A 25655-nucleotide genomic window follows, 5' to 3' on the forward strand; every position below is an offset into this window, starting at 1 on the left:
TTCTGTAAAACCGATTCATGCTGTGTTTCCATGAGTTGAAAATACGAACTTGCATAAAGATAACCATACTGTGTGAGAAGGCTACTTCACATGATTTTTACTTTTATGTGGATATTCCTTTACAGATTTTAACTTATGCACCATATTTGCTAATTCAATTCTGAAGTTATGGCTAGTTCTAACTGTCCTTAATGGATAATACTGGACCTTAGAACCCAGGAGTACAGGCTGGTGATGGGTTCTCAGCTACTTTACTCATTTTCTCTTGAAGAAAGAACAAGACCAGACAGAGGACTAGAGCCATGTGGGTTATATGATCAGCTGTCTGACATTGAATCAACTGCTCAATGATAAAGTGGGCCTTCTGTAATAGAAAGGATTTTGAGTGGAGAAGTAGTATTTTATGCTTTAACAAATATAAATGTATGAGGAAAGATTTAAAGTAACACATTGAGCAGGTTTGAATCACTGGGAGACTGTCTTCAAAGGCCATTCCCCCAGAATCACCAAAACAGAAAACCTGCTGAGGATTAGAAATGAAGATTTAAAAGAACAAAGAAGCTTCACCCCTGTTCCTGGAAGTACATCCCTTTCTGTAATTCATATGACCTGTCTTTAAAGAGAAATTTCAGATACAAGTTGGGGAAGCTTTTCTTCTCTGCACTGGCTTTAACAGCTGCCTTGATCCTGCAGTAAAAATTCTGAATGTTGATTCTGAGAATGCTTTGTTGATGGGGTGACCTGCTTTTACTAGCTGAGCCGATTTACCATTGTGGTGCTTTGGAATCTCTTATATCATTGATAGAGAATCTAAGCAAATCCTTCCGAAGGCCCGAAGACTTGTCTGGGTGCCTCAGAGCGTCTTCACTTCCACTTAGGCCTTTTCTAGGAGTAGGAGTCTCATGGATTCATCTGAGAGATGGTGCAGATTGGCTATTCAAGATGAGAATTTGAGAATTTTCCAACTACAGCTTCACGCACAGTGACAGTGCCTGCTCCCCAGCTTTGTGGATAAAACAGTGTTTGTTGTCAGAGGACCTGGTATCTACAAAGCTCTTTAGGGACCTGGGATCATCTCTGTGTCTTTCCACCTTATTATCAAAGCCAGGCATAGTCCACTATGTTCTTCATAAAATTTTCTATATGTAGTAAAATATACTCCTAAATGGTGTTAAATTCCCAGGCTTATGGGCATTGCTGGCACCCAAACCAAATATACTACTTTACTTTTACCTAGTTTTAATTACTTCATTTGTTCCAGATATTTTAGAAGCAATTTGAAAATAGTAGTCTTTCAGAATTCATTCAGGCTTTTCAGATTTTGTTTTATCAACATGATATTCTGCCTTAAGAAACAGATTGCCGATTTGATGTTATACTTACGATGCTGCTTCTGTCATATAGCAGTGTGTTTCTCATTGTAGCTTACTTGCTCTGAATACACTAAACCTAAAGTCATACCTGTTAACAAGAAACTCTCCCAGTCCTAAATGATGGGAATGGAAAGAATCTAAGGATAAGCTAGTTCATAGTTACAGATGAAGAAACTTTACATGATAATTTCAAATTGCTCTCTCAACATGGTTGTGGCAGTTTATGTTCTCAGAATATTGGAAGAGTTGTCTTTTCTTTGTACCTTTTCAAACACTTGTGCAAGGCTCTCTTTAAGACTCAGCAACTCCTCTCCTGGTTACAAACTTATAAACATACACAAATCATACTGGCTGTTGTACACATGTTCAGAGAAATCATGTACATGATGCTGCATCATTGTAGTGAAGTAGACACCATTTAGAGAATTGATACATAAGTCATTGCATATTACAAGAGTTGAAAGTGGTTAAAATTGATGGAGCACATCTCTGTCTATCAATAAATCTGTCTACATCTCAGCTAACATAATGTTGAGTGAAAGATAAAAGCATATTTTAGGATCTTTTTTTAAAAAAAGGTTTGTTTATTTTTTATTTGAAAGGAGAATTACAGAGGGAGAGGAAGAGACAGAGAAAGAGAGATCTTCTTAAAATCTTAAAAAAATTTTTATTTATTTGAAAAGCAGAGTCACCCAGAGCAGGAGAGACTGAGAAATCTTCCATCCGCTGGTTCACTCCCCAGATGGCTGCAAGGGCCAGGCTGAAGCCAGGAGCCAGGAGCTTCCTCTGGGTCTCCCACGTGCATGCAGGTGACCGAGGACCTGAGCCATCCTCTGCTATTTTCCCAGGTGCATTAGCAGGGAGCTGGATCAGAAGTAAAGCATCTGGGTCTCGAACTGGTGCCCATATGGGATGCCAATGTCCCAAGTGGTAGCCTTACCAACTATGCCACAACACTGGCCTAATAAATAAATCTTAAAAAGAAAAAGAAAATATATGTATAAGGATGTTTATTGAAGTATTGTTTATAATAACAAAACAAAATAAACAATAAAAATAGAAGACTGTTTAGGCTGGCACCCTGGTGCAGTAGGTTAATACTCCACCTGCGGTGCCGGCATCCCAGATGGACGCCAGTTCTAGTCCTGGCTGCTCCTCTTCCAATCCAGCTCTCTGCTATGCCCTGGGAAAGCAGTAGAAGATAGCCCAAGTCCTTGGGCCCCTGCACCTGCGTGGGAGATGCAGAAGAAGCTCCTGGCTCCTGGCCTTGGCTCAGCACAGCTCCAGCCGTTGCAGCCATTTGGGGAGTGAACCAGCTGACGGAAGACCTTTCTTTCTGTCTCTCCCTCTCACTGTCTGTAACTCTACCTCTCAAATAAATAAATAAAACCTTTAAAAAAAAATAGAAGACTGTTTAGGTATCTGTATAGGATTGATTAAATAAATTTCTGTTTTCATGCACTAGAATATTGTGTGACTATTAACTAAATGAGATGAATCTGTGCATGCTAATATGACAGACTCCAAGATACTGTAAGTGAAAAAGGAAGCTGCAAAGAATGTCAATTATGAAACTGCCATATGAAATTTAGAAATATGTCAAGTGTAAAACTGTTACATAAAATAAAAGGGAAAAATAAACAAATGCATATGCCGTATTTGAGTATGTGCACTAAATAATGTTTTTGTGCGTAATTATGAGAAAGTTAACAGTGATTGCCTTTGGGTGATGAAAGTAAAGCTAAGATGGCTATTATTTTTCAATCTGTACCTTTCAGGATCTTTCATGTTTCCTAACCTGATACATATTTTACTGTTTTTTTTTTTAATGCTGATAGAGTCTAATCTCAAGTTTTCCTATCTCCTCACTCTTCAGTCTTATTCCTATTTTAATCATAAAACACCTTCAGCTGCAAGCAGAAAATAAGCAAAAATCAGCAAGTGACTGAGTTTTATAAAACATGAAATAATTATGCTTTGAGTGAGCATAGATGGTCACTGGGAAACACTGGTCAGAATACATTATTAATATTTATTGTCGTGTTATTTGGAAACATGATGTAAAGGTCAGGACAGTAATGGCTAAAGCCAATGGTCATTAACTGTGGTAATCACTGACCTTAAAAAGGGGAATTGGTCTTCTAAATGATTTTCTGGAGTTGTTAATAACTATATTTGAAGATCAGCTGCTGTATTGTGATGGTGACAAGCATGCTAAAAGACATTGGCCCCATTCATATGAAAAATTATGTTTTTAGCGTGTAATTTGCAACAGCATTCATCAAAATTATGCATTCTTTCTAAAAGGAAAAAAAATTGATTGGTAGCAGTTGCAGTGCCAAGGTTAGCATTAATGGTGCTGAAACATCTAAATTTCCTGGCTTTTAACCCTTGTGAAAGCCTTTGAAGAGATTTATATGGGCTCCTGGATATGAAACAGTTCTTGAAAATAATAAGGTCACTTTTTTCTTGCATGCCAAAAATGTGCTCTCTAGATGCAGGAGGGGAGTTGTCAGCCCCCCTAATAATTTTACGATCGTTTCATTCCTTGTTTACTTTTGGGGAAAGGAGGAATTAGTTTGTCTGTCTTAAAGTGCTAACCCCCAGCAGGACTTCTTTCACTCTGTATTTCATTAGTTATAAGAAATGCCTAATTGTGGGCAGGTGGCCTCTGATTAGTGTGTTCTGGAGAATGCAGGTCACACGTGTTCTGTTCTCAGCGCTCCCTGCTCCTCACAGCTTCTCCTCATTCCATCCTGGGTGAGTGGAAGGGCTGCAGTCAGACCGAGTAGATAGTGTTCTTGGTGCAGTGTGCCGTTGCATTCCTTTGCGAGTTCGTGTCGTTTCAAAAGTGGCAGAGCAGCAGGCGTCAGTGTTTGAATTTGTTAAATGTAGAGTTCTCCTAATTTATCATAAAATACGGGCGACGCTGTATGCAATGCTGATTAGATATGTTTCTGTAAGCTAACTGTTCACTGTGGAACAGAGCAGTGTATTTAGTTGTGTTTGGTCAGATCCTAAGTAGCACTCAGACTTCACTTTGAATCACTTGTTACTGCTGTGGTTGGACATCATGTGCAGAGGTTGCATTCCTGGCTTATCTCATGCCCCTTAGAAAAGGGAACAGGCTGAAATCCCCCTTTCGTTCAGGGGTAACAGGTGTAAGGCATGTCTGGTCACTATAGTGCAGGGTCGGAGGAGTTAGGCCCCTGGCCACGGGATGATCAGTGTGCTCATTTGCTGGTTGAGGAAAGGAAAGACATGGGTGGGTGCTGAATCTGCTTTGGCTTTTTCTCAGCCTTGCTGTAATCTCTCATCTGTGAATGTCTTGATTTCCTATTCATTCCCAAAGGATATTTTTGCTGGATATAGAATTCTAGCTTGACATTTCTATTCTTTCAGCACTTGAAAAATATTGCCCCTCTTCCATCTGACTTGCATGGTTTCTGATGAGAAATCTGCTGTCATTTAAAATGTCGTTTTTAATTTGAGTTGTAGAAACACCTTGCTGTCAAAAGTTTGTTCTTGTCTTTAATTGTTAGATCAAGATTATCTTGACTTTTTTTTTTTTTTTTGCATTTATCTTGTTTGGATTTCACTCAGATAAGTAGGTTTATATTTATTTAACCACATTTGGAGGAAATTTCTGCCGTTGTTCTTTGAATAATGCTTTAATCCTTATTCTTGCTCGTTTCTGGAATTCTGACGACGTGGATGTTAAGTCTTTTGTTATAGCCACATAGATGCCTGAGGTTGTGTTAATTTTTTTACAGTCTATTTTCTGTGTTTTCAGATTGACCTCTTTCTATTATATCATTAAATTCACTGATTCTTTAAATTTCTGTTGCTGTCATCCTGCTGTTTAGATCATCCAGTGAAGTTTTTTGTTGTGGTCATATTTATATATTTAGGTCTAAAACTTGTATTTTGTTTTCATTTTATTTTTGCATTTCTTTTCATTTTATTTGAGAGAGAGTGTTGACAAGCAGATGGGGGGTGGGTAGAAGAGATCTTTAAACCACTCCTCTCATGCCTGCAACATAGATTGCACTGAAGTCAAGAGCCTGGAATCCAGCCTGGGTCCCCCACGTGGGTGGCAGGACCCAAGTGCTTGATGAGCTGTGATCTCCCGGAGTGTGTGTTAGCAGGAAGCTGGAATCAGCAGTAACCAGGAACTGCAACCCAGGCACTCCTGTATAGAATGTGAACCTAACAACCAGCATCTTCACTGTTGTACCAAATGCCCACCCCTGTTTTTTTTTTTTTCTCTAAATCATCTATTTTTTTACTGAGAATTTCTGTATTTTTGTTTTCTTCAAGTGTGTCTATATTGCTTTGTTGAAGTAGTTTTTTTTTTAAAGATTGATTTGTGTATTTAAAAGTCAGAGTTAGAAAGAGGGAAAGAGGGAGATCTTTCGTCTGCTGGGTCACCCCCCAGATGGCTGCAGAGGCCGGGGCTGAGGCAGGACAAAGCCAGGAACCATTCTTCTGGGTCTCTCCTGTGGGTGCAGGGCCCCGAGGACTTGGGCCCATCTCTGCTGCTTTCCCAGGCCCATTAGCAGGGAGCTGGACTGGAGGTGGAGCAGCCAGGACACAAACTGGCACCCACATGGGATGCCAGCGTTGTTGCAGGTGCAGGCTCAACCTGCTACACCACGATACCAGCCCCTGAAGTATTTTTTGATGATGGCAGATTTAAGATTTTTTTTGTCAGATAGTCCCAAAATTGGTGTTATCTCAGTGTTGTCACCTCTTGGTTGTCTTTTTTTAGTCAGGTTGAGATTTTTGAACCCAAGGATAAGCACGTTGGTGGCCTCTCAGGATTTTCTTTTTGCAGTTTGTAAACCCAGCCTGGGTGCTGGAGAAACTGACAGTCCAAATACACCAGTGAGTAAAGCCCGCCCAAAACAAAACCAAAAACTCAAAACAAAGCAAAACAAAGCAACTTAACCTTTCTAGCCAAAGGATCAGAGACTTCGTGTGATTGTTTTACTAAATAAATTAATAAAAATAAAAAAAAATCCAGAATTTTTTGTTTGTTTGTTTGTTTTGTTATTTGCTGTAATTAGCAGGAGGAATAGAATATTCCATCTTGTACTGGAACTGAAGTGCTGGCTTGGGTGTGTATCCTTGGTGTCTGGCTGAATTGCATCAGGCAGTGGAATGATATAAATCCCCCCCCCCCCAAACCAAAAATTCTCTAAAAGAAGTTCAGAAGGGAGTGAGAGTGAAATGACAGGAATGAATTTTAAGAAAGGCGGCCAGCATTGTGACACAGGCTAAGCCACCACCTGGGATGCCCACATCCTGTATTGGAGTGCCTGGCATCTATTCCCATTCTGCTTGCAGTCCAGCTTCCTGCTCATGTGCCTGGGAGGTGGCAAATGATGGTCCAAGTACTTGTGTTCCTATCACTCAGGTGGGAAACTGGGATGAAATTCCTAGCTCCTGGCTTCAGCTTGCCCCAGCTCTGACAGAATGGAGACACCTCTCTCTCTCTTTCTCCCTCTCTCTCTCTCTCTCTCCTTCCTCTCTCTTTCTCTTTATTTTTCTCTCTCTTTAAAACACACCTTCCCAACTTCTCTATTACTCTGCCTTTCAAATAAATAAATAATTTAAATATCATCAAAAATTTTTAAAATTTTGAATATCAGAAGTTTAGATTTATTGGTTTATAAGGCATAACTTAAAACTGAAGATTAGAAGGAACTTGACATCGTGGTAAAACAAAGGTATTTCGGCCGGCGCCGCGGCTCACTAGGCTAATCCTCCGCCTTGCGGCGCCGGCACACCGGGTTCTAGTCCCGGTCAGGGCACCGATCCTGTCCCTGTTGCCCCTCTTCCAGGCCAGCTCTCTGCTGTGGCCAGGGAGTGCAGTGGAGGATGGCCCAAGTGCTTGGGCCCTGCACCCCATGGGAGACCAGGAGAAGCACCTGGCTCCTGCCATCGGATCAGCGTGGTGCGCCGGCCATTGGAGGGTGAACCAATGGCAAAAGGAAGACCTTTCTCTCTGTCTCTCTCTCACTGTCCACTCTGCCTGTCAAAAAAACAAAAAACAAAGGTATTTCTTAACTATGGCAATGTACATATTTATGAGAATGACCTTAATTATGGGAAAGCCTTTGATAGTCTTTTCTCCATTTTACAGATAATAAAACTGTGGTATAGAAGGTTACTTTATATGCCCAAGTGCTGTCCAAGGAAGAACTGGAATTTGATAACTAAATTTTCTAATTCGTGGGTTTTTTAAAATTTATTTATTTGAAAGGCAAAACAGCAGAGAGAGAGAGAGGGAGGCATCTTTCATCCTCTGGTTCACTTCTCAGATGTCTGCAGCGGCCAGGTCTTGAACAGACTGAAGCTGGCAGCCAGAATTCCATCCAGGTCTCCCATAGGGGTGGTAGAGGCCCAAGCACATGGGCCATCATCTGCTGCTTTCCAAGGCACTTAAACAGGAAGCTGGATTGCAAGTAGAGCAGCCAGGACTGCTTCTCTAATGTGGGATGCTGGCATAGCAAATGATGTGGCCTAACACTGACCCCACGCTTTTTCATTCATTCATACACTTTGCACGTTCACCTCTGGACCATTGCACCTGTTCTCTTTTCTCATGATGATCCTACTTTATCTCCAGGCCTTGGATGATCTTTGAAAAGTCTTACCTTTTTTGTAACTTTCACAATACCATTTGGCTTCCCACAAATACGTTAAATGGATTGCTCTCTTTCTTTGGATCCAGAGCAGTTTTTGCATTGCGTTCACAGCATTTGTCTTATGCTTTTATGTTTATCCGTGCACATTGCCCGACCACCATCATCACTAGTGCACACACCCATAGATAAGACAGGACCTTACTTTTCTTGAGACTCTGCATATCGCATAGTTGAGTCAGGTACATCGTCGTGTTCCATCGCCTACTCTGCATATAGTGAATTCCAGAGCATTCGGTTAATACAAATTGCTCAAAAGCTCAAGGAACCATGTCTCATCAACAAAACCAATCCCCAAAACCTCAGTGAACAAAATATGCTTCTCCTGATATTTTAGATTTTTTTTTTTTATTAATTTCCGTGTACTTCTGTTTTCCCCAGATTAACATTTACGTGCACTTCAGTGGGTGCTTGGCAGTTTTAGATGCAGCTTGAGACATCTGCATCCCATTTTAGAGTACCAGGGTTCGAGTCCCAGCTCTGCTCTCCATTCCATATTCTGGCTTATGTGCACCTTGAGAGGCAGTGGTGGCGGCTCAAGTGGGAAACCCCATTTGAGTTCCTGACTCCCCACTTGTGCTTTGGCCAGCCCTGGCTATTGCAGGCATCTGGGAAGTGAACAGGTGGATCCTGCTCTTCAGAATTCCCTCAAAAGCCTCTACCTGGCCTGGAATATGTAAGCATCTTAGGACTTTTATACTATTGTATCAATAAATAGAAACTAAAATGACCTAGCACAGTACTGGGCACATGGGCACAACAGAAATCTGCATTGCATCTGTCAGTTTGTCATTGGTGACATGGTTTTCTGTGTTGCTTTCATTCATTCGTGTAGTCAGTGAATGTTTATTGAGTGCTATCTATCTGTCAGGCCCTGTGCTATTGACAGGTATTAACTTGGCCTTGAGTAGTGTTCTCATGATGATACCTAATAACCTTCCTTAACTCTCCCAGAGATGGGAGACCTTTTTATACCAAGGGCCATTTGGGTATTTATTTACAAATCATTTGTGGACCATACAAAATCAACAACTTAAAAAAAATTATCCTGCCCTAGATTTATTGAATTTTGAGTTCCACTTGCGGTTGCTTTGGCAGGCCTCATACGACCTGCGGGCTGGACATTCCCCACACCTGCTGGCTCTGTCTGGAGAGGTGAAGCTATGATTTTGTGTCACATATTATAAGCTCTGCCCATTCTGAGCTTCTAATTTATAAAAGGAAACAGATTTGTACACTACACGTCTTTGTTAAAATCCTCTGCCAAAGCTGACAGGGAAAATGCCCTCCTTACTTTCTCATTAGCAGCGTGGTTAAGTGGGTGGGGAAGTGAACGGGGTTAGGGTGGTGGCAGACTTTCTATCTTCCTTCCATTTACTGTGGAAACTTTCTTCGACAGAGGTGGGATTTTGTAAGCTGTTTGAAATGTAAGGAAAGAACATTTAGTGAGCTGTGAATGTATTTGTCTGACATGATGAAAAATGTATAACCTAATTTTAAGTTTTGTTTTTTGATGATAGGTTTCTTGTTTAAAGAATGTTAACATGAATATGTAAGAAATGTTCTATATTCAGACATCAGGGTGTTTGTATTCTTTTTTTTTTAGACAAGTGATTATTGGCTTTCATTTATGATTAAAACACAGATTATTAGGGCTTTATACCTTGGTTAGATTTTATTCATCCTGGGAGACATTTTTCCCCTGTTAAAATATTAAAGTCTAATCTGAAATATTTTCACAAACTCCGGTGACTTTTTGAAGGTTGTACTCTTGCTTCTGTGTGTTTTGTTTTTGCATATTGCACAGCAGCCTCCCAGTCGCGGTGTGATCTGTGTTGTTCTGGAATAGATTTGTGAATTAGACTCCTTAGTGGAAACCTGCCACATACATTTCCCTCACAATTAATCTGTTCCACTTAGTACTCATGATCTTGCATATTGAAGGCCATTGCAAGGCCTAAACTTGAGTATTTACACTTTACTATGCTTTCCAAAGACTTTAACAGCGATAGAATGTGCTTGCCCTATCCAAGTGCTCTTAGAATGAAATAATTTGCCATTGGAACATTAAAAATAGAATCAACATATTTTAACAAAACAAGTTGTTATTTGGATTATTTTTATTATATCATTTTTTTCTTTTGAAAATATTAATGTATTTATTTGAAAGGCAGAGTTACAGAGAGGTGTAGAGTGTATAAGTATGAGTAAGCCTGTGAACTACAATTAAACTTGCTGCTGATATTTTATTAGCTGGAAGTTTCTTTTAACTTGCACTTTTTCTGTTCTGATGCATAACTCTTGTATGGTGAGCGAGTATGGACTAGAATAGTCTCTGTATTGCTGTCATTTCTATTTCCAGTGGTGCAACTGGGGTATGTGTGACATATTACAGATTTTCATGAAATGCTGGGTTATATTCTAGATTTTCATTAAAGGTTGGTTTATATTTTAGATTTTCATTAAATGCTGATTTATATTCTATCAACTATAATGATACAAATAAAAGTTAACTTTGTGCAATAATGTCCAGAATGTCTAAGGAAACGGGGAAATAAATTGTGTGTATGTTGAGCCTTGGCTAAGTTTTACTGAGTACTTTGTATAGAATATGATTGGCACATGGGTGTTTCCTTGGAATGCTCTCAAGAACTCCATTAGGCCAATATCTCACTTTCACACTTTCAGATAAAAAATAACATCCTGAGCTCACACAACCAGGAAGAGGTAGAGCTGGATTGTAACCCTGGCAGACTGAATCCAGAGGTTTCAGAGAGCCATATAATCCTAAGTTTCTTTTTCAGGTAAATAGAAGGTTAATATAAATCTTACTAAACTAATATAATAGTTATATTTAATTGCTTCCAGGAGCCTGTATTGTGGAGCAGTGGATTAAACCATCACTTTTGATACTGGCATCCCATATTGGAGTGCCAGTTTGAGCCCTGGCTCCTCCACCTCTGATCCAGCTCCCTGCTAATGTGCCTGGGAAGATAGTAGTGATGGCCCAATTTCTTGGGCCCTGCCACTCACACAGGAAACCAGACGGAATTCTGGGTTCCTGGTTTTGGGCTGGCCCAACCCTGGCATTGCAGGCATTTGGGAAGTGAACCAGAGGGTGAAAGATCTCTTTCTCTCTCTCTCTCTTTCTCATAATAAAATAAATCTTTAAAAATGTGTTTAAAAAATGAAAGTTCTTTCATTCCATATTATTATCAGCTAGGCAGTAGGCAAAGGGTTTCAGAAGAGAGATGAGGAAAAACCAGGGAAAGGAGGTGAAGTGGCACCTGGGAACATAGGAGAGGGGAGAGGACCACAATGACACAGAGAGGAAAAGACTCAGGCGGAAGTGGAGGAAGGCAGGCAGAGAGTGCATCGCTGCACAGGTGAGAACTGAACCACAGACAGTGGAAATTTAAATAAATTACCTTTATCACGGCTGGCTTTCTCTTGCTTTGTGAATTTTAGCATGCCCTTGAAATACTCAGTAGCTCTGCTGCTGTTGGGAGCTGTTCACTGTTCTTTGTGTGTTAGCCATCTGGGACTTAAGTTCATTTCATCCTTTATAATGAAACTTCATTCAAAGTGAGATGATTCAGAATTCAAGTTATATAAACTTCTTCTGTTTTTTCTTATTTTCTAATACATGATACATCTACATGATGAAATTTTGGCAAGTGATTTGTATGGTGGATTTAATTTAGCCTTCAATCATACTGTCGCGAATTTCTTTTTCTTAGTCTTTGAAGTGAATCCTCAGACAACCCGTATCTGTTAATTTAAAGGCTTTATTTAGAAATAAAATAAATTTTGACAGAATGCAAAAGAAAATCCTTAACATTTGCAGAATTAATACATTTTTCACATGATACAGTCATTGAATTAATTATATGTTTATGAACGTACGGTTAACCTCAGGTGAGTCCCATGTAACCTTGGACAGGTTATTCCACTTCACCTGTAAAATGGAAATTGCACCTTCCTGTTTATCTCCCTGGGCTAATTTACAAATGTATATATTGCTTGAAAGCATTTTCTAAATATTACTGCTATGTAGACTTTTTGGATTACCCCTTTCATGGATTAAACAGTGAACAGACACAGAATAGACTTATTTCATTTAGATTATAAAAATACTGAATTTCAATAAACCAAAGAAGTATTAATCAAAGAAACCTAGTCAGCAAATTGAAGGGACATGGTTAAGTCATGCCTAAGTTATCATAGATCTTATTAATAGGGCCAGATAGCCTTGCCATTAGTTATACACCAGGGTCTTTTCCCTTTCAGAGTACTTTAATGCATAACTGATAAATCTCTTTTTATCAGTTAATCTGACTTTAATTTTTCAATTTTTTTAAAGATTTATTTGATTTACTTATTTGAAAGGCAGAGTTGCACAGAGAAGAGAGGCAAAGAGAAAGACAGAGAGAGAAAGGTCTTCAACCTGCTGGTTCACTCTCCAATTGGCCTCCACAGCCGGAGCTGTGCCGATCTGAAGTCACGAGCCAGGAGCTTCTTCCGGGTCTCCCACACCAGTGCAGAGGCCCAAGGACTTGGGCCATCTTCTGCTGTTTCCCAGGCCTTAGCAGGAGCTGGATCAGAAGTGGAGCAGCTGGGACTCAAAACGTCGCCCATATAGGATGCTGGCACTGCAGTTGGCGGCTTTATGTGCTATGCCACAGTGCTGGCCCCATGCCAGCAGTAGTAAAATCTGCTAAGATTATTCCACCTTTTAAGAATTAATACTACAAATTATTGTGCTCTTCATATGTGCTTGCAATTATTTCTCAAAGTTAATCTTTCAATGCACGTTACAAAGCCTCTCTCATTGAATTGGTGTTGTTCTGATAAAGATAGATATCTCCTCCCAAGTCCGAGAAACCTTTATGTCTTAAAATAAGGCTAAATTGCATCTCTTTACTTAGAACCCTGAAATTTATATGAAATATTTCCCCATCCTTACTTTTTTCTTCTTTAATTTTAATCCTTTCTAGATGAAAGCGCTTCCTTGGTTTGTAGTCACTACTCTGGTTTTATAGTTTACTTCGGTTCTCTTAATACTTCAGAATTAGTTTACCTTGTGCCTCTACTATGCTTCCCCTTTGGATGTATTCCTGTGGGGGGAGGTCCTCAGTATATACTCAGCTTATCAGTGCCACACTCATTCAGTGTGCAAAAGATGGAAAAAGTAATCAAAGAGTAGCACCTCTTTTAGAAAATTTCCTAGATAGTAGACCCATTTTTCCTTGATTCCTACCACTCTGCTTTTCTAGGGGGGAAAGGAAGGCCTTGAATTTGCTCTTGTACTTCAGTGGAATTAGTAGCATTTAAGAAGTCACATGCTAAAGAGCACAGGTTACAAAACCTGGAAGACCAAAGTTTACCTTGTACCTCAAATGTCAACTAAATGTGATTTTTATCTAGAGACCAGATCTTCAAGTTCAGTAGTAAACCACTACCCAAAAATTGCATTTATAAATGGGAATTTTGCAAGGAAAATTGGCCACCTATCATCTCTTTATCATTCTTCTAGCCAAGAGTTTGTTAGTCCTGTATATAGGTCATTCCTGCCACAACTGTTGCAGTTGTTCCCCTCCTCTAAATTTTTTAGCCCTATTGTTTCTGGCTCTTAGAGGGGGCTTCACTTCCCCCACATTTCATTTCTCAGGAAACCTCCCTCAAAGGATTTCTGATTGAGTACAACTCTTTTGGTTTTTCTTCCTCCTCAGGTTTTGCAGCCAGCGAAGGCCCTCTGAAGATGGCTGAACTCAGCTCTACTAGAATGTTGATGTGTAGTTAGTCTATTCAGGCTCTTTTTGGAACGGCAGACATTGCTTCTCCTCAGCGATTCTCCTAGTGTAGCACTAACGGCACCTACTTCTTTTCATGCAGGTAGAAAGAGTGTAGTTTGGCTTCTAGAGTGATAGTTAAAGGAGATGATCCTTTTTTATGTGAGGAGTTATCTTTTCTCTGTCTTTAGCACAACCTTGACTGAAGACCAGAATCTAATTTTATAATGCTCCTTTCCAAATCCTGAGTAGCATTTCTATTTGCATGCTTATTCTCACCCACTGCTTAGTTTTCCCACAGTTTGTGAGTAACTTACGAGTTTTCAAGTCAAGACATTCCAGGCTGGAGCTTTAACATTTCCCCACAGTGTGTAGTCTGCTCAAAAGATGACGCTGGCACAATTGGATACGCCCATACAAAAATGAACCTTTCACCTTACTTTACTCTGTAGACAAAGGTTAACTCCCAAGTACTTCCTGTACCTAAATGTAAGCGCTAAGAACACCATTAAGAAAATTCCAAGAAAAGGCATAGAGTGGAAGAAAATATTTGTGAAACAAATATCTTAATAGGTACCTGTATCCAGAATATACTAGGAATTCTTACAACTCAAGACAAAGAACCAGTTGTTAAAATGGGTCAAAAATTAAACACACAATTATATGACTCGCCTGTTCCATTCCTAGGTATTTATTCAAGAACAGTGAAAAACACATATATCCATACACAGGGTTGTATACAAGTGATTACAGCAGCATTATTTGTCTAAGTCCCAGATGAGGAAATAATTCAGATATTTATCAATTAGTGAATAAATGAAGTATGGTGTATCCATACAGTGAATTCTACTAAAAAATAAAACTATGAGCTGCTGATACGTGTCACAGCATGTATGAATGAAACATTAAGGTAGTGAAAGAAGCAAGACACAAGATACTAATGATAGAATTCTGTTAATGTGAAATTTCTAGAAAAGGAAACGTGTATAGAAAGCAGGTCAGAGATTGCCTGAGCCTGGAGGTGGGAGCTGTGAGTGACTACTGCATATGACATAAAGAATAAAATGAATTTAGAAGTGTTGCAGTGCAAGTGTTCCAAAAGTGAATTGTGGTGATGGTTGCATGACTGTGTAAACTTACTAAAACTCACTTAACCATACTTTTTAAATGACTAATTTTATGCAAATTATATCAATAAAGCTGTTAAAAGATTCTCCATAGCCCTTGGGTTATGACATAGCCATCCAGTTTTTGCTTTATCTTACCCCAGGAGATGACATAGCCCTGAATCCCTGGAGCAGTATTTCTCAAGCTTTAAGGTACATAAGCATCATCAGAAAATCTTGTTAAAATACAGATTTGGGTTCTGTAGGTCTGTGGCAGTGCCTAAGATTTTGTATTGTTTACAGACTCCAAGGCGATGCCTATGCTGTTTGAGAAACCACCTTTTGAATAGAAGGCCTTAGAATTGGTTCACAACAGAACTTGCACATGACAGTCTCCTGGGGAGCTTTTAAGATACAAATGAGTGCAGACCTCCACCCAGAAATTAAATCAGAAAGCTCTTCAGGAGATTCTGATGTGCCAACAGGTAGAGAAACATAAAATGGGATTCCTTTTACCATAATGAGTTAGTAATAAACTCACATGTGTCTCTCACTTCCAGCCTATAGTGGCGCTCATAAGCTGGAGCCCCCAAATTATGATCAGGATTTCCTGCAGTAAGCAGAAGAATAAACCAGCATGCTCTCTAGTTACTCTTGAATTATTCTCGTACATGTGTCAACCTCATGGTCCTTGCTGAGAATCAGACTGCAGTAGAAAGGTAACCTGTGATGCTGATAATAGCTAAAATTTATTGAGCAATTGCACTGTCCCGTCATGCAGCGTTCAAAACATTTCACGTTCATTGTCTTATTTTACGCTGTCAGATAGGCACTGTATTATTTTCCCCATATTACAGATGGATTAAAGTATAGAGAAGTGAAATGACTTGTTCAGAACCACGCAGTAAGTGGACACACCTGTGACAATTTGAAAGCAAGCAGTCAGAGTTCCGGGTCTCAGAGAAGCTGACAACCACTAGTGCGTTCCTTTAGCAGTCTACACTGATGTTTCTGCCCGATTCTCTGCCTCAGAGCCCTAACTTTTTATGCTTGGGAGTGGAGTTGATTGCCACCCAGATCTTCAAGGCCCTTTTGTTAGACTCTTTTTTTTTTTTTTTTTTGTAAAGATTTATTTATTTATTTGAAAGTGTAACAGAGAGAGGTTAGAAATGGAGAGCGAGGTCTTCCATCCACTGGTTCACTCCCCAGATGGCCACAACAGCCGGAGCTGCGCCGATCTGAAGCCAGGAGCCAGGAGCCTCTCCTGGGTCTCCCACATGCGTGCAGGGGCCCAGGGACTTGGGCCATCTTCTACTTCTTTCCCAGGCCACAGCAGAGCGCCAGATTGGAAGAGGAGCAGCCAGGACTAGAACTGGCATCCGTATGGGATGCCGGCGCTTCAGGCCAGGGCTTTAACCCGCTGTGCCACAGCGCCGGCCCCTTATTAGACTCTTAAACTCAAGCCGACTAAAAGTGTTTCTGTACCCTAAGGACTTACTCTGGTCTTGCTTTCTAGGGTTCTGTTCATGTTGGAAGTTCCTCTGAACTGTCTTATTCTGCTAGCTTGCATTGAAACAGAAAGACTCACCAAGTGAATTTTTAGTACCCTTCTTGTTCTGAAAGCTCTGGCCCCCTCAACCTGACCTTTCCTCTGTCCCTATCGTCATCTGAGTTCCTCCTTGCTCTTTGGAGAGAGATGTAGGGAAGACTTGATGTTAGGGATTGAGCAGGATATTTAACCAATTAACTGTGTATTTAACCTCTGTTACCCTTTTTTTTTGTTTTTAGTACAGATGGAGTTTCATGGAGGCTTCTGATGATTCTGGTGCCTTAAGTATTCCTTGTTAACATAATGTCTTTAGAAGGCTGAGTGTCGGGAAAACACATTTTTAATTTATCAATGGCGCCCTGAATCTCAATATGCTTAAGCATACTTTACTTTTGAGAGCAGAATTAATCTTTTATCAGACATACCAGGGATGCTGTTGGTTTCATTATTTCAGGAAAATGTTCTTGTGATTGTTTAGAATTAATTCTACTCACATGCCTCCATTTTCCAATATCTGTTCAGCATAAATAACGCAGATACAAAATAAGAGTCACCCATACTAAAGCTAATGCAAAGAGATGTAAGCCACTGCTGTTACTGACAAAGGTGCTTACCTTGTTGATTTCATCTTGATGGTGAGGAAAGTGAATCTGAAATGAAGTATATGATAAAGAATATATGGGCCTTTTCTATGCTACAGCTTTGTGAAGCTAAGAAGAAAATGTTAACACAATTATAGGAAGATAATTTTATACATGGAAATTTCTTGGAGGTTGAGAGACAAAAAAGGAATTTAATTCTGCCTTTCATTTAGAGAGGGGCTGGTTAGAAATGCCAAATGCTATCAGTGGGACTGTTTTGTAGCAGTGGGGACTCGGGCGTTCACATGGTTTATGTGTCCCTTGGGAGCTTGTTAAAAATACAGATCCTTGGGCCTCACCCCATTTGGCTCTGAGTTTTTTTTTTTTTAATAAACTCCATAAAGGATTGTAATACACAGGGTTCTCCAGAGAAACAAAATCACTGGGCGATTATCCATCTACCTGTCTATCAGTCAAGGGTTGTTTTAGGGATTTGGCTTATATGAAGACACAGACTGAGAAATCCAAAGATCTGCAGTGAGCATTTGGAGGCCAAGGAAAGCTGATTTATGGTTCCAGTCCACGAGATCCAGGAAAGCCTGTGGTGTAAGTTCCTGTCCAGGTCTGGATCAGAAGGCAGGGAAGGCTGATGTCCCAGCTGTAAGAGAGCCAGGAATGGAAAAACGTGCATTCTCTCTTCTCTGACTTTTGTTCTTTTCAGTTCTTGAACAGATTGGGTGAGGCCCATCCTCAGCCTACTGATTCCATTGTTCATCTCATCCATAAATACCTGGAATAGTATTTAATTCATTATCTGGGCACCCTGTGGTGTAGTCAAGTCAGGTTCACATATAAAATTAACAATGACACATCAAAGATAAGAGCACTGGTGTAAAAATGTTCCTTTCTCCCTCTCTTTTTTTTTTTTTTTTTGTTAAAATCTTATACCCATCATATCAGAGAAGATAGTGTCACTAATATAATGTCATTTAAAAATAATCTACTAAAATAATGAAATATACCTTTGATCTAAAAATATATAGAAGTACAAAGTGCAATGAAATATGAAGAGAGAGAAAAAAATCATGATTTATTTAAATATCCAGTTTCTTCTTCCTAAGTTCCAGAGATGTTCTAAGTGCTGATGGTGTGTGAATGGTGCTGGATGAACACTCTGATTAGGATGGTCAGCCCTCCCAGTTTGCCTGGACTGAGGGATTTCCTGGACTGTGGGACCTTTGGAGCTTAGATTGAGAGTACCCAATGCAAACCAAGAGGATTGATTACACTACTGGAGGGAGATAAGATGATTGTTCTAAAGGGGGAAGACACGCAGACTAACATGTGAATAGGTATGTAATGTAATCAGGCAGTGATATGTGTGTCAGGAAGAAAATCAAAGTAGAGTAAGAGACAACGAGTAGAGACATTGCTTGGTGTAATTTTAGCTGGGGTGGTTAGCAAGGAGCTCAAGAAGTGACAGTGAAGCAGAGACAGGAAGGAATTGAGGGGGTAAGTCATGTGAATACTGAGGGGGGATGTATTTGGGACCGAGGGGAGAAAAACATAAGGATCCTAAGATAGACATGGCGTGTTTGAGGAGGACCGACAGTCTTTGGTTGGAGTGAGAGGGGTGGAGATTTAAGGCAGATGAAACTAGCTGGGGTCTGCTTAAGGTCAAACTCTTAAGATTCGAGTAAGATCAGGAGAGCATGGAAAATGTTCTGGTTTTCTGGGTCTGTGTAACAAAGTGCCACATACTGAGTGGCTCAAATAGTAGACATTGATTATCTTACATTTCTAGCGGCTAGAAATTCAGATCAAGGTATATGCAGGGCAAGGTATATGCTTCTGAAAGTGTTAGGAATGGATCTGTCCCAAGCCGTCTCTAGTGTCTGATCTTGTCTTCGCAATCCTTGGCATGCCAGTGTGACTGCCATCTTCACAGAGCATTCTCCATGTGTTGCAACTTCACCTTTTTATTAGGATACCTGCTGGGTTGCATTGGAGGTCTACCCTACTCAAGTGTGACTTCATCCCAACTATTGATATCTGCAAAAGACGGATTCCTGAATAAGGTCACATTCTGAGGCACTGGGGCTTAGGACTTCAGATTGGGGATTGTGTGGGAGTCACAATTCAACCTTTAGCAATGTTCTGTATATACACAATGGAATATTATTTGGCAATAAAAAGGAATGAAGCACTGATGCATGCTCCAACATGGATGAACTTTGGAAACCCCATGCTGAGTGAAACAAGCCAGTCAGAAAAGGTCACAGCTTTCATGGTTTCATTTATGAAAAGGGTTTAGAATAACCAAATCACAGAGAATGAGAATTGCCAGGGATTGGAGGCATGAGGGAGTCTGGGAATGTCTGCTAGGATGGGGAGTTTCTTTTTTTGGCTGGTAAACAGGTCCTGGAACTAGGTATTGGTGATTGGTTTTGGTACAAAACAGTACAGATATACCAAAACCACTGAACTTTTCATGCTTTGAAAGAATGGATTTTATAGCATATGAATTAAATGTCTATATAAAAATATATATGTACATAAATGTCTCTGTATATATATATACATATATATATATATATATATATGTGCACACACATATTGAGAGAAAGAGAAGTGGAAGTAGTCGGTATCAACATTGTTTTGAGGTATTATGGATAAATACAAAAGCACTGGTTGATTGAAGGGGGTGTGTGGTAAGGAGGGATTTTTTTGATAAAGCACAGGAGATGGTGCAACATGTTTGTGTGTCGATTCAAATCTAAACAAAGGGGAAATAGTAATGATGCGAGACGGAGCAAAGAGAATTTGTGCCAAACCCTTGAGTTTGATGTAGCATCACCTTGAGTGACTGTCTCTCTCTCTTCCCTAGGTGACAGATCAGTCCGTGAAAGCATTTGCTGAGCACTGTCCTGAACTTCAGTACGTTGGCTTCATGGGTTGTTCAGTCACCTCTAAAGGCGTCATTCACCTCACCAAGGTAGGGACCTTGGTATAGCTACATACCTTTCGTTTCCCTAAGCACACCATTCACGTGATGGGTCCTTGCGTTGCTAAATGAACTTGAATGAGGAATAGGCAGGCCATTATGGAAACATACTAGTGTTTGATGAAGTTAAAATCAATTTAAAGATACCTGACCAAGTTATCTTTTCTGAAGTGAGACACTCATTTAAATGGGATACTAACTTTTTTGCTGTTTCCTTGCTGATGGTTGTGAAATATTCCCATTAAAGAAGCTGATACATGTGACAAGAATCATTTACGTATTAATGTATTGTGCTAAGAAGATACTCTGAGTGAATCTTAACTGCTCACAGATCCATAGTTCCTTTGGGCATTTGGCTGTAAAAAGTGAATATGGTCAATGCATGTGATTAATCTGAATATGTGAGGTGAAGAGAGATGTGACTGTATGTGAGAATTTTACCTGACAGCTCTGAGCGTTCACTTATATACCAAATATGTGAAATCTCATATTTTAGCAATGATGAAAATGCCAGTTCCTTTATCATCTCTCGTTGACATATCATCCTTACTGCTCTCCAAAGCTCTCAAATAATTAGGAGCTAATCTTACATCCAAGTAATGGAGAAACTGACAAATGAAACAGTTACCAATGTATCATCTCAAATGTATCACTGCACAGATTTTGATACTGCAGTCCCTATTTTAGGAGAATGGCAGTGAGTCTTGCCCTTTCTGTTTAATAGCTCAGTAATCTTTTCATTCAAACTTTGCTTGTTTCACAAGTGCCAGGAAACTGCTGTACTGACAGTAGCACAGCACGGAAACAAACTGGGTCTCATTGGGCTGGATCGCTTCAGGTGTCTTCCAGCCTGCAGTTTGCTGGGGAATAATGTTTCTCTTTTCTCCATAGGAAAAGCAAATATTTACAAGTTACCTAGGACTGTGGCAGAGAGGCCCAGTGGATAGGAGCCTACCTGCACCATCAGCTTTGCTTTGATTCTTGGCTTTGCCACTTAATAAGGGTATTTCAAAAAAATTAATGGAAAATGGAATTAAAAGATAGGTTCATTTTGGTATAATTTTTTTTAAAAGTCCATGCATATGAAGGGTCTTCAAAAAGATAATGGAAAATGTGTAATTAAAAAAGAAGCAGCATGGATTAGAATTTTTTTGCACCAAAATATACTTAACTTTTAGTTTGATTTTTCCATGAGGTTTTTGAAATACCCTTATATTAGCTAAATGGGCAAATTATTTTTCAGGGTATTTTAAGTAGGGTAATATATTTAAAATGATTGATATAATATTGAGAATGCAAGTACTAAGTAAATGTTAGCTGTTAATATTAAAATAGGTGCTACAGTATATAAATTTTTAGAAAATCAGTGTAAACTTTGATTTAAAAAATCAAATCATTTTTCTGGTCTGGTGTATCTGAAAGAGAGACTAAGGTTGTACTGTGGTTTTTTTTTTTTTTTTTTTTGACAGAATTGGACAGTGAGAGAGAGACAGAGAGAAAGGTCTTCCCTCTGTTGGTTCACCCCCAAATGGCCGCCATGGCTGGCACGCTGCACTGATCCGAAGCCAGGAGCCAGGTGCCTCCTCCTGGTCTCCCATGCGGGTGCAGGGCCCAAGCACTTAGGCCATCTTCCACTGCCTTCCCGGGCCACAGCAGAGAGCTGCACTGGAAGAGGAGCAACTGGGACTAGAACGCGGTGCCCATATGGGATGCCAGTGCCTCAGGCAGAGGACTAACCTAGTGATCCACGGCACCAGCCCCCTGTACTGTGTCTTAAATGACTGATAAGCTTTAGTTGTATTTTGTGGGTCAGAACTGAAAGCTGAAGACTAGGCCTGTTATTCTCAATTATTGTTCTATGAGAACATCTTAGTGTAACCAAGACCATATGTAACTATAATTTTTTATTCATTTCTGTAACCTTGGCCTGCCCATCTTGGTAGAAGAGTATTTTTCTAGTCCCGTCGAATGCTGTGTATGGTGTAGAGTAGAAATGCTTTGGAAGAACAGATTGTGCACAACAAGTGTTGTAATGACCATATGTGGGATTTTTATGATCCCACTTGAAATTGTACTCATTAAAGATAAAACAAGACTTATTAGATCAGTAAATGCTTCCCTCAGTATTCTGAGATGGCCAGAAATTATGGCACACTAGTACTTAAAAGATCAGAATTTTCCTCTGCAATAAAATAGCAGTTACTGCAAATGTCTGTGTTGGAAATCTCGGTTTGTTGCGAAGGTTTTTCTGGAGGATACAGGCAAGAGTTGCTAATTTGGCCCTCAACACTTGGAATCCACCAGACTCAGGTTAAAGCTAGTCCACAGGCCGGCGCCATGGCTCACTAGGCTAAACCTCCACCTGCAGCGCCGGCACCCGGGTTCTAGTCCCAGTTGGGGCACCAGAATCTGTCCTGGCTGCTCCTCTTCCAGTCCAGCTCTCTGCTGTGGCCCAGGAAGGCAGTGGAGGATGGCCCAAGTACTTGGGCCCTGCACCTGCGTGGGAGACCAGGAGGAGGCACCTGGCTCCTGGCTTCAGATCAGTGCTGCACGCTGGCCGTAGTGGCCATTTGGGGGCTGAACCAACGGAAAAAGGAAGGCCTTTCTCTTTGTCTCTCTCACTAACTCTGCCTGTCCAAAAAAAAAAAAAAAAAAAAAAAAAACCTAGTCCACAATGCTTTGAGGAATCTCTTTGTTTCTCAGCAAAGTCGTTGTGCTTTGACAAGAAGACTGGTTTGTGATATCATATGGCTTAGTTTTTGGATTTAAGTAAAGGCAAAGCGACATTTTAAACATGCGTAGGTTTTACAAAGCTATTTTAATTGTTTCATCTCTTGAAAGTCAAGGGTAGAACTCAATTTTTGGTAAAATTAAAACTTTCTGGTTTAAGATATTTGCTTTCTGGTAGTTTTTTCCTACCAATTATATTTGTAAACATATGAATATTCCTAAAACATTGTATTTTCCTTATTATCATCATAGTATATAATTTAAATTATTAGGGAAACATACACCTCAGAATGTTGAGAACTGTAAGCCTGAATATGTTTACTTTTTTACATGATTTGCAAAATCTCTCCGGACATATCGCTTTGCTGAATCTCTGGCTTTCTAAGGTTGCGAATGGGGGCAAATGACATAAAATCTCTGTGCCTAGATGAGGCTCCAAGATGAGATGCCTAGATGAGGTAATCTATTTCTAGATATCCTGAGGAAACTAGGAATTTATGAGTCATGGCCTGGAAGGACTGCGAGGGGCTCTAATGACACTAAGAAATGTTGGAATTCTTCCGTTAAGTTGGAAAGGCTGATTGGGGCTTTATGATACCTTAGATATTTTGAAAGATTTATTTATTTATTTGAGGGGTAGAGTTACAAACAGAGAGAGGGAGAGACAGAGAGAAAGGCCTCCCATCTTCTGGTTCACTCCACAAATGGCCACAATGGCTGGAGCTGGGCCTGTCCGAAGCCAGGATTCTGGAGCTTTTTTGAGATCTCCCACATGGGTGCACCTGCCCAAAAGCACTTGGGCTGCTGCTTTCCCAGGCACATCAGCAGGGAGCTGGATAAGAGGTGGAGCAGCCAGGATATAAACTGGCAGCCATGTGGGATGCTGGCACTGCAGCATCTGAAAATTCAAACAAATAAACACTTCCATTAACATTATGATAAAAAGAATAGAGCACTATGTGTAAAATTCACCAAGAATGTTCAGTGCTGTACACGGAAACTATTGCTGGAAGGAACTGAAGTAACCCTATATAATAAAAAGACAGCCATTTTTTTTAATTGGAAGATTTAATATTGTTAAGATGACAGTTGTACTCAAAGCACTTTATAGATTGACCACCATCCATACAAAATTTCTTTTTTCTTTCAAAAATGGAAAAACTGGTCCTTAAATTATTGCCTAACTGCAAGGCACCTCAAAAACGAAAACAAACTCGAAGGAAAAATGGTGTTGGGAGACTGAGACTTCCCAATTTAAAAGTTTACTACAAAGCTGTAGGAATCAAAACAGTGTTGTGCTGATATAAAGATTGGTGTATAGACACCTGAAATGGAAGAATAAACTCATACATCTATGGTCAAGAAATTTTAAAGGCTACGAAGAACCATTTAATTTAAAATTACTGTATATATGTATAGTGTGGGGTTGACTGAATATATTCATGCAAAAGTGTGTCATTAGACTTCCAACCTCATACCATATACCAAAATTAACATGAAAATGGATCAAAGATTTGACTTTCAGAGCTGAAATCATAAAAGAAAGTGGGGTAAATCTTCATTGGACTTGGTAATGGATTTGTAGATAGGATGCCACAAAAGCATGAGCCGTGTCCCCCCCCCCCCAAAAAAAAAAAAGATGAGTTGGCCTTCATCATATTTAAAAACGTAGTCATTAGAGGATACTATCAAGAAATTGAAATGACAGTGTAGAGTGTGAGAATATTTAAAGAACTGTAACATCAGCAACAAAAATCCTAACAACCCCATTTCAAAAAATGGGCAAAGGAGCGAATGCATGGGAAATGACAGGGATGATTAAAAAAAAAAAAAGAAGAAGAAGAAGAAGAAGAAAAAAAAAATGAGCTGAAGACTAGTTATTTCTCCAAAGAAGATAGGCTTGGCCGACAAGCACATAGAAGGCTTTCTCAGCATCATCACTTAGGCAAATGACTAGGAAAAGAAAATCAAATCAGAGTGTATTGCCACTTCACACCTACTAGGACCGCTATAATCAAAAGATGGACACAGGTGTTGACAAAGATATGGGAGAATTGGAGCTCTTCACAATGCAGGGCAGCCATGTGGAAGACAGTTTGGCAGCTCCTCAGACAGTTAAATACAAAATTACCATGTGACCCAACAATTCTGATCTTAAGTATAGAACCAAAAGAATTATATGGGTTTAACTTTGTGTACAGGAACAGTCTTGGCAGCAATATTCATGAAGGCCAAAATGTGGCAAAAAACTGAATGCCCATTGTGAATGGATAAACAAAATATGGTGTATTCATACAGTGGAATATGATTCAACCACTAAAAGAAAGTTCTGATAGGTATTACATGAACCATGAAAACATTATATGTAGTTAAAGGAGCTAATCAGTCACAAAAGGCCACCTTTTTGAGATCTATTTCCATTTCATGAGATGTCCAGAATGGGAAGTATATGCTAGGTTTCTTTCTGGTGTAATGAAAGTGTTTTGGATCTAGATATTGTGATGGCTGCAGCAGTCACTTAGTGCACCTAAAACCACAGAACTCTGTAATTGGAAAGACTATCTTTTATGGGAAGTAAATTTAATCTCAATAAAACTATAAACCTTTGTAAAGAGCTTTTAAGGAGTCAAAAAGTTTAAAATGTTGATGTTACTAACATAATAAAATTATACTATTCAATAGTATAAAGATGCCTGATGACATAGAAAATGCTCAGGATAATAATATGTCTAACATATAATAGTAATTTTTAAATAAGTTGAATAGTCCTGTGGAGTCTAAAATGTCAAAATTGGCAAGTTAATTTTATA

At 39.6% G+C, this 25655-nt stretch overlaps 1 protein-coding gene across 1 annotated transcript in view; it reads left to right on the plus strand.

Moving 5' to 3' along the window:
- FBXL17 (F-box and leucine rich repeat protein 17) overlaps positions 1 to 25655 on the plus strand; it is a 553738-nt gene that overhangs the window by 139432 nt on the left and 388651 nt on the right. The window contains exon 5 of the mRNA XM_062212315.1: positions 19999 to 20106. Coding sequence (XP_062068299.1) covers positions 19999 to 20106 — 108 coding nt within the window. The remainder of the gene's footprint in view (positions 1 to 19998; positions 20107 to 25655) is intronic.

Source organism: Lepus europaeus, chromosome 15 (assembly GCF_033115175.1).
Source record: "Lepus europaeus isolate LE1 chromosome 15, mLepTim1.pri, whole genome shotgun sequence".
NCBI lineage: Eukaryota > Metazoa > Chordata > Mammalia > Lagomorpha > Leporidae > Lepus > Lepus europaeus.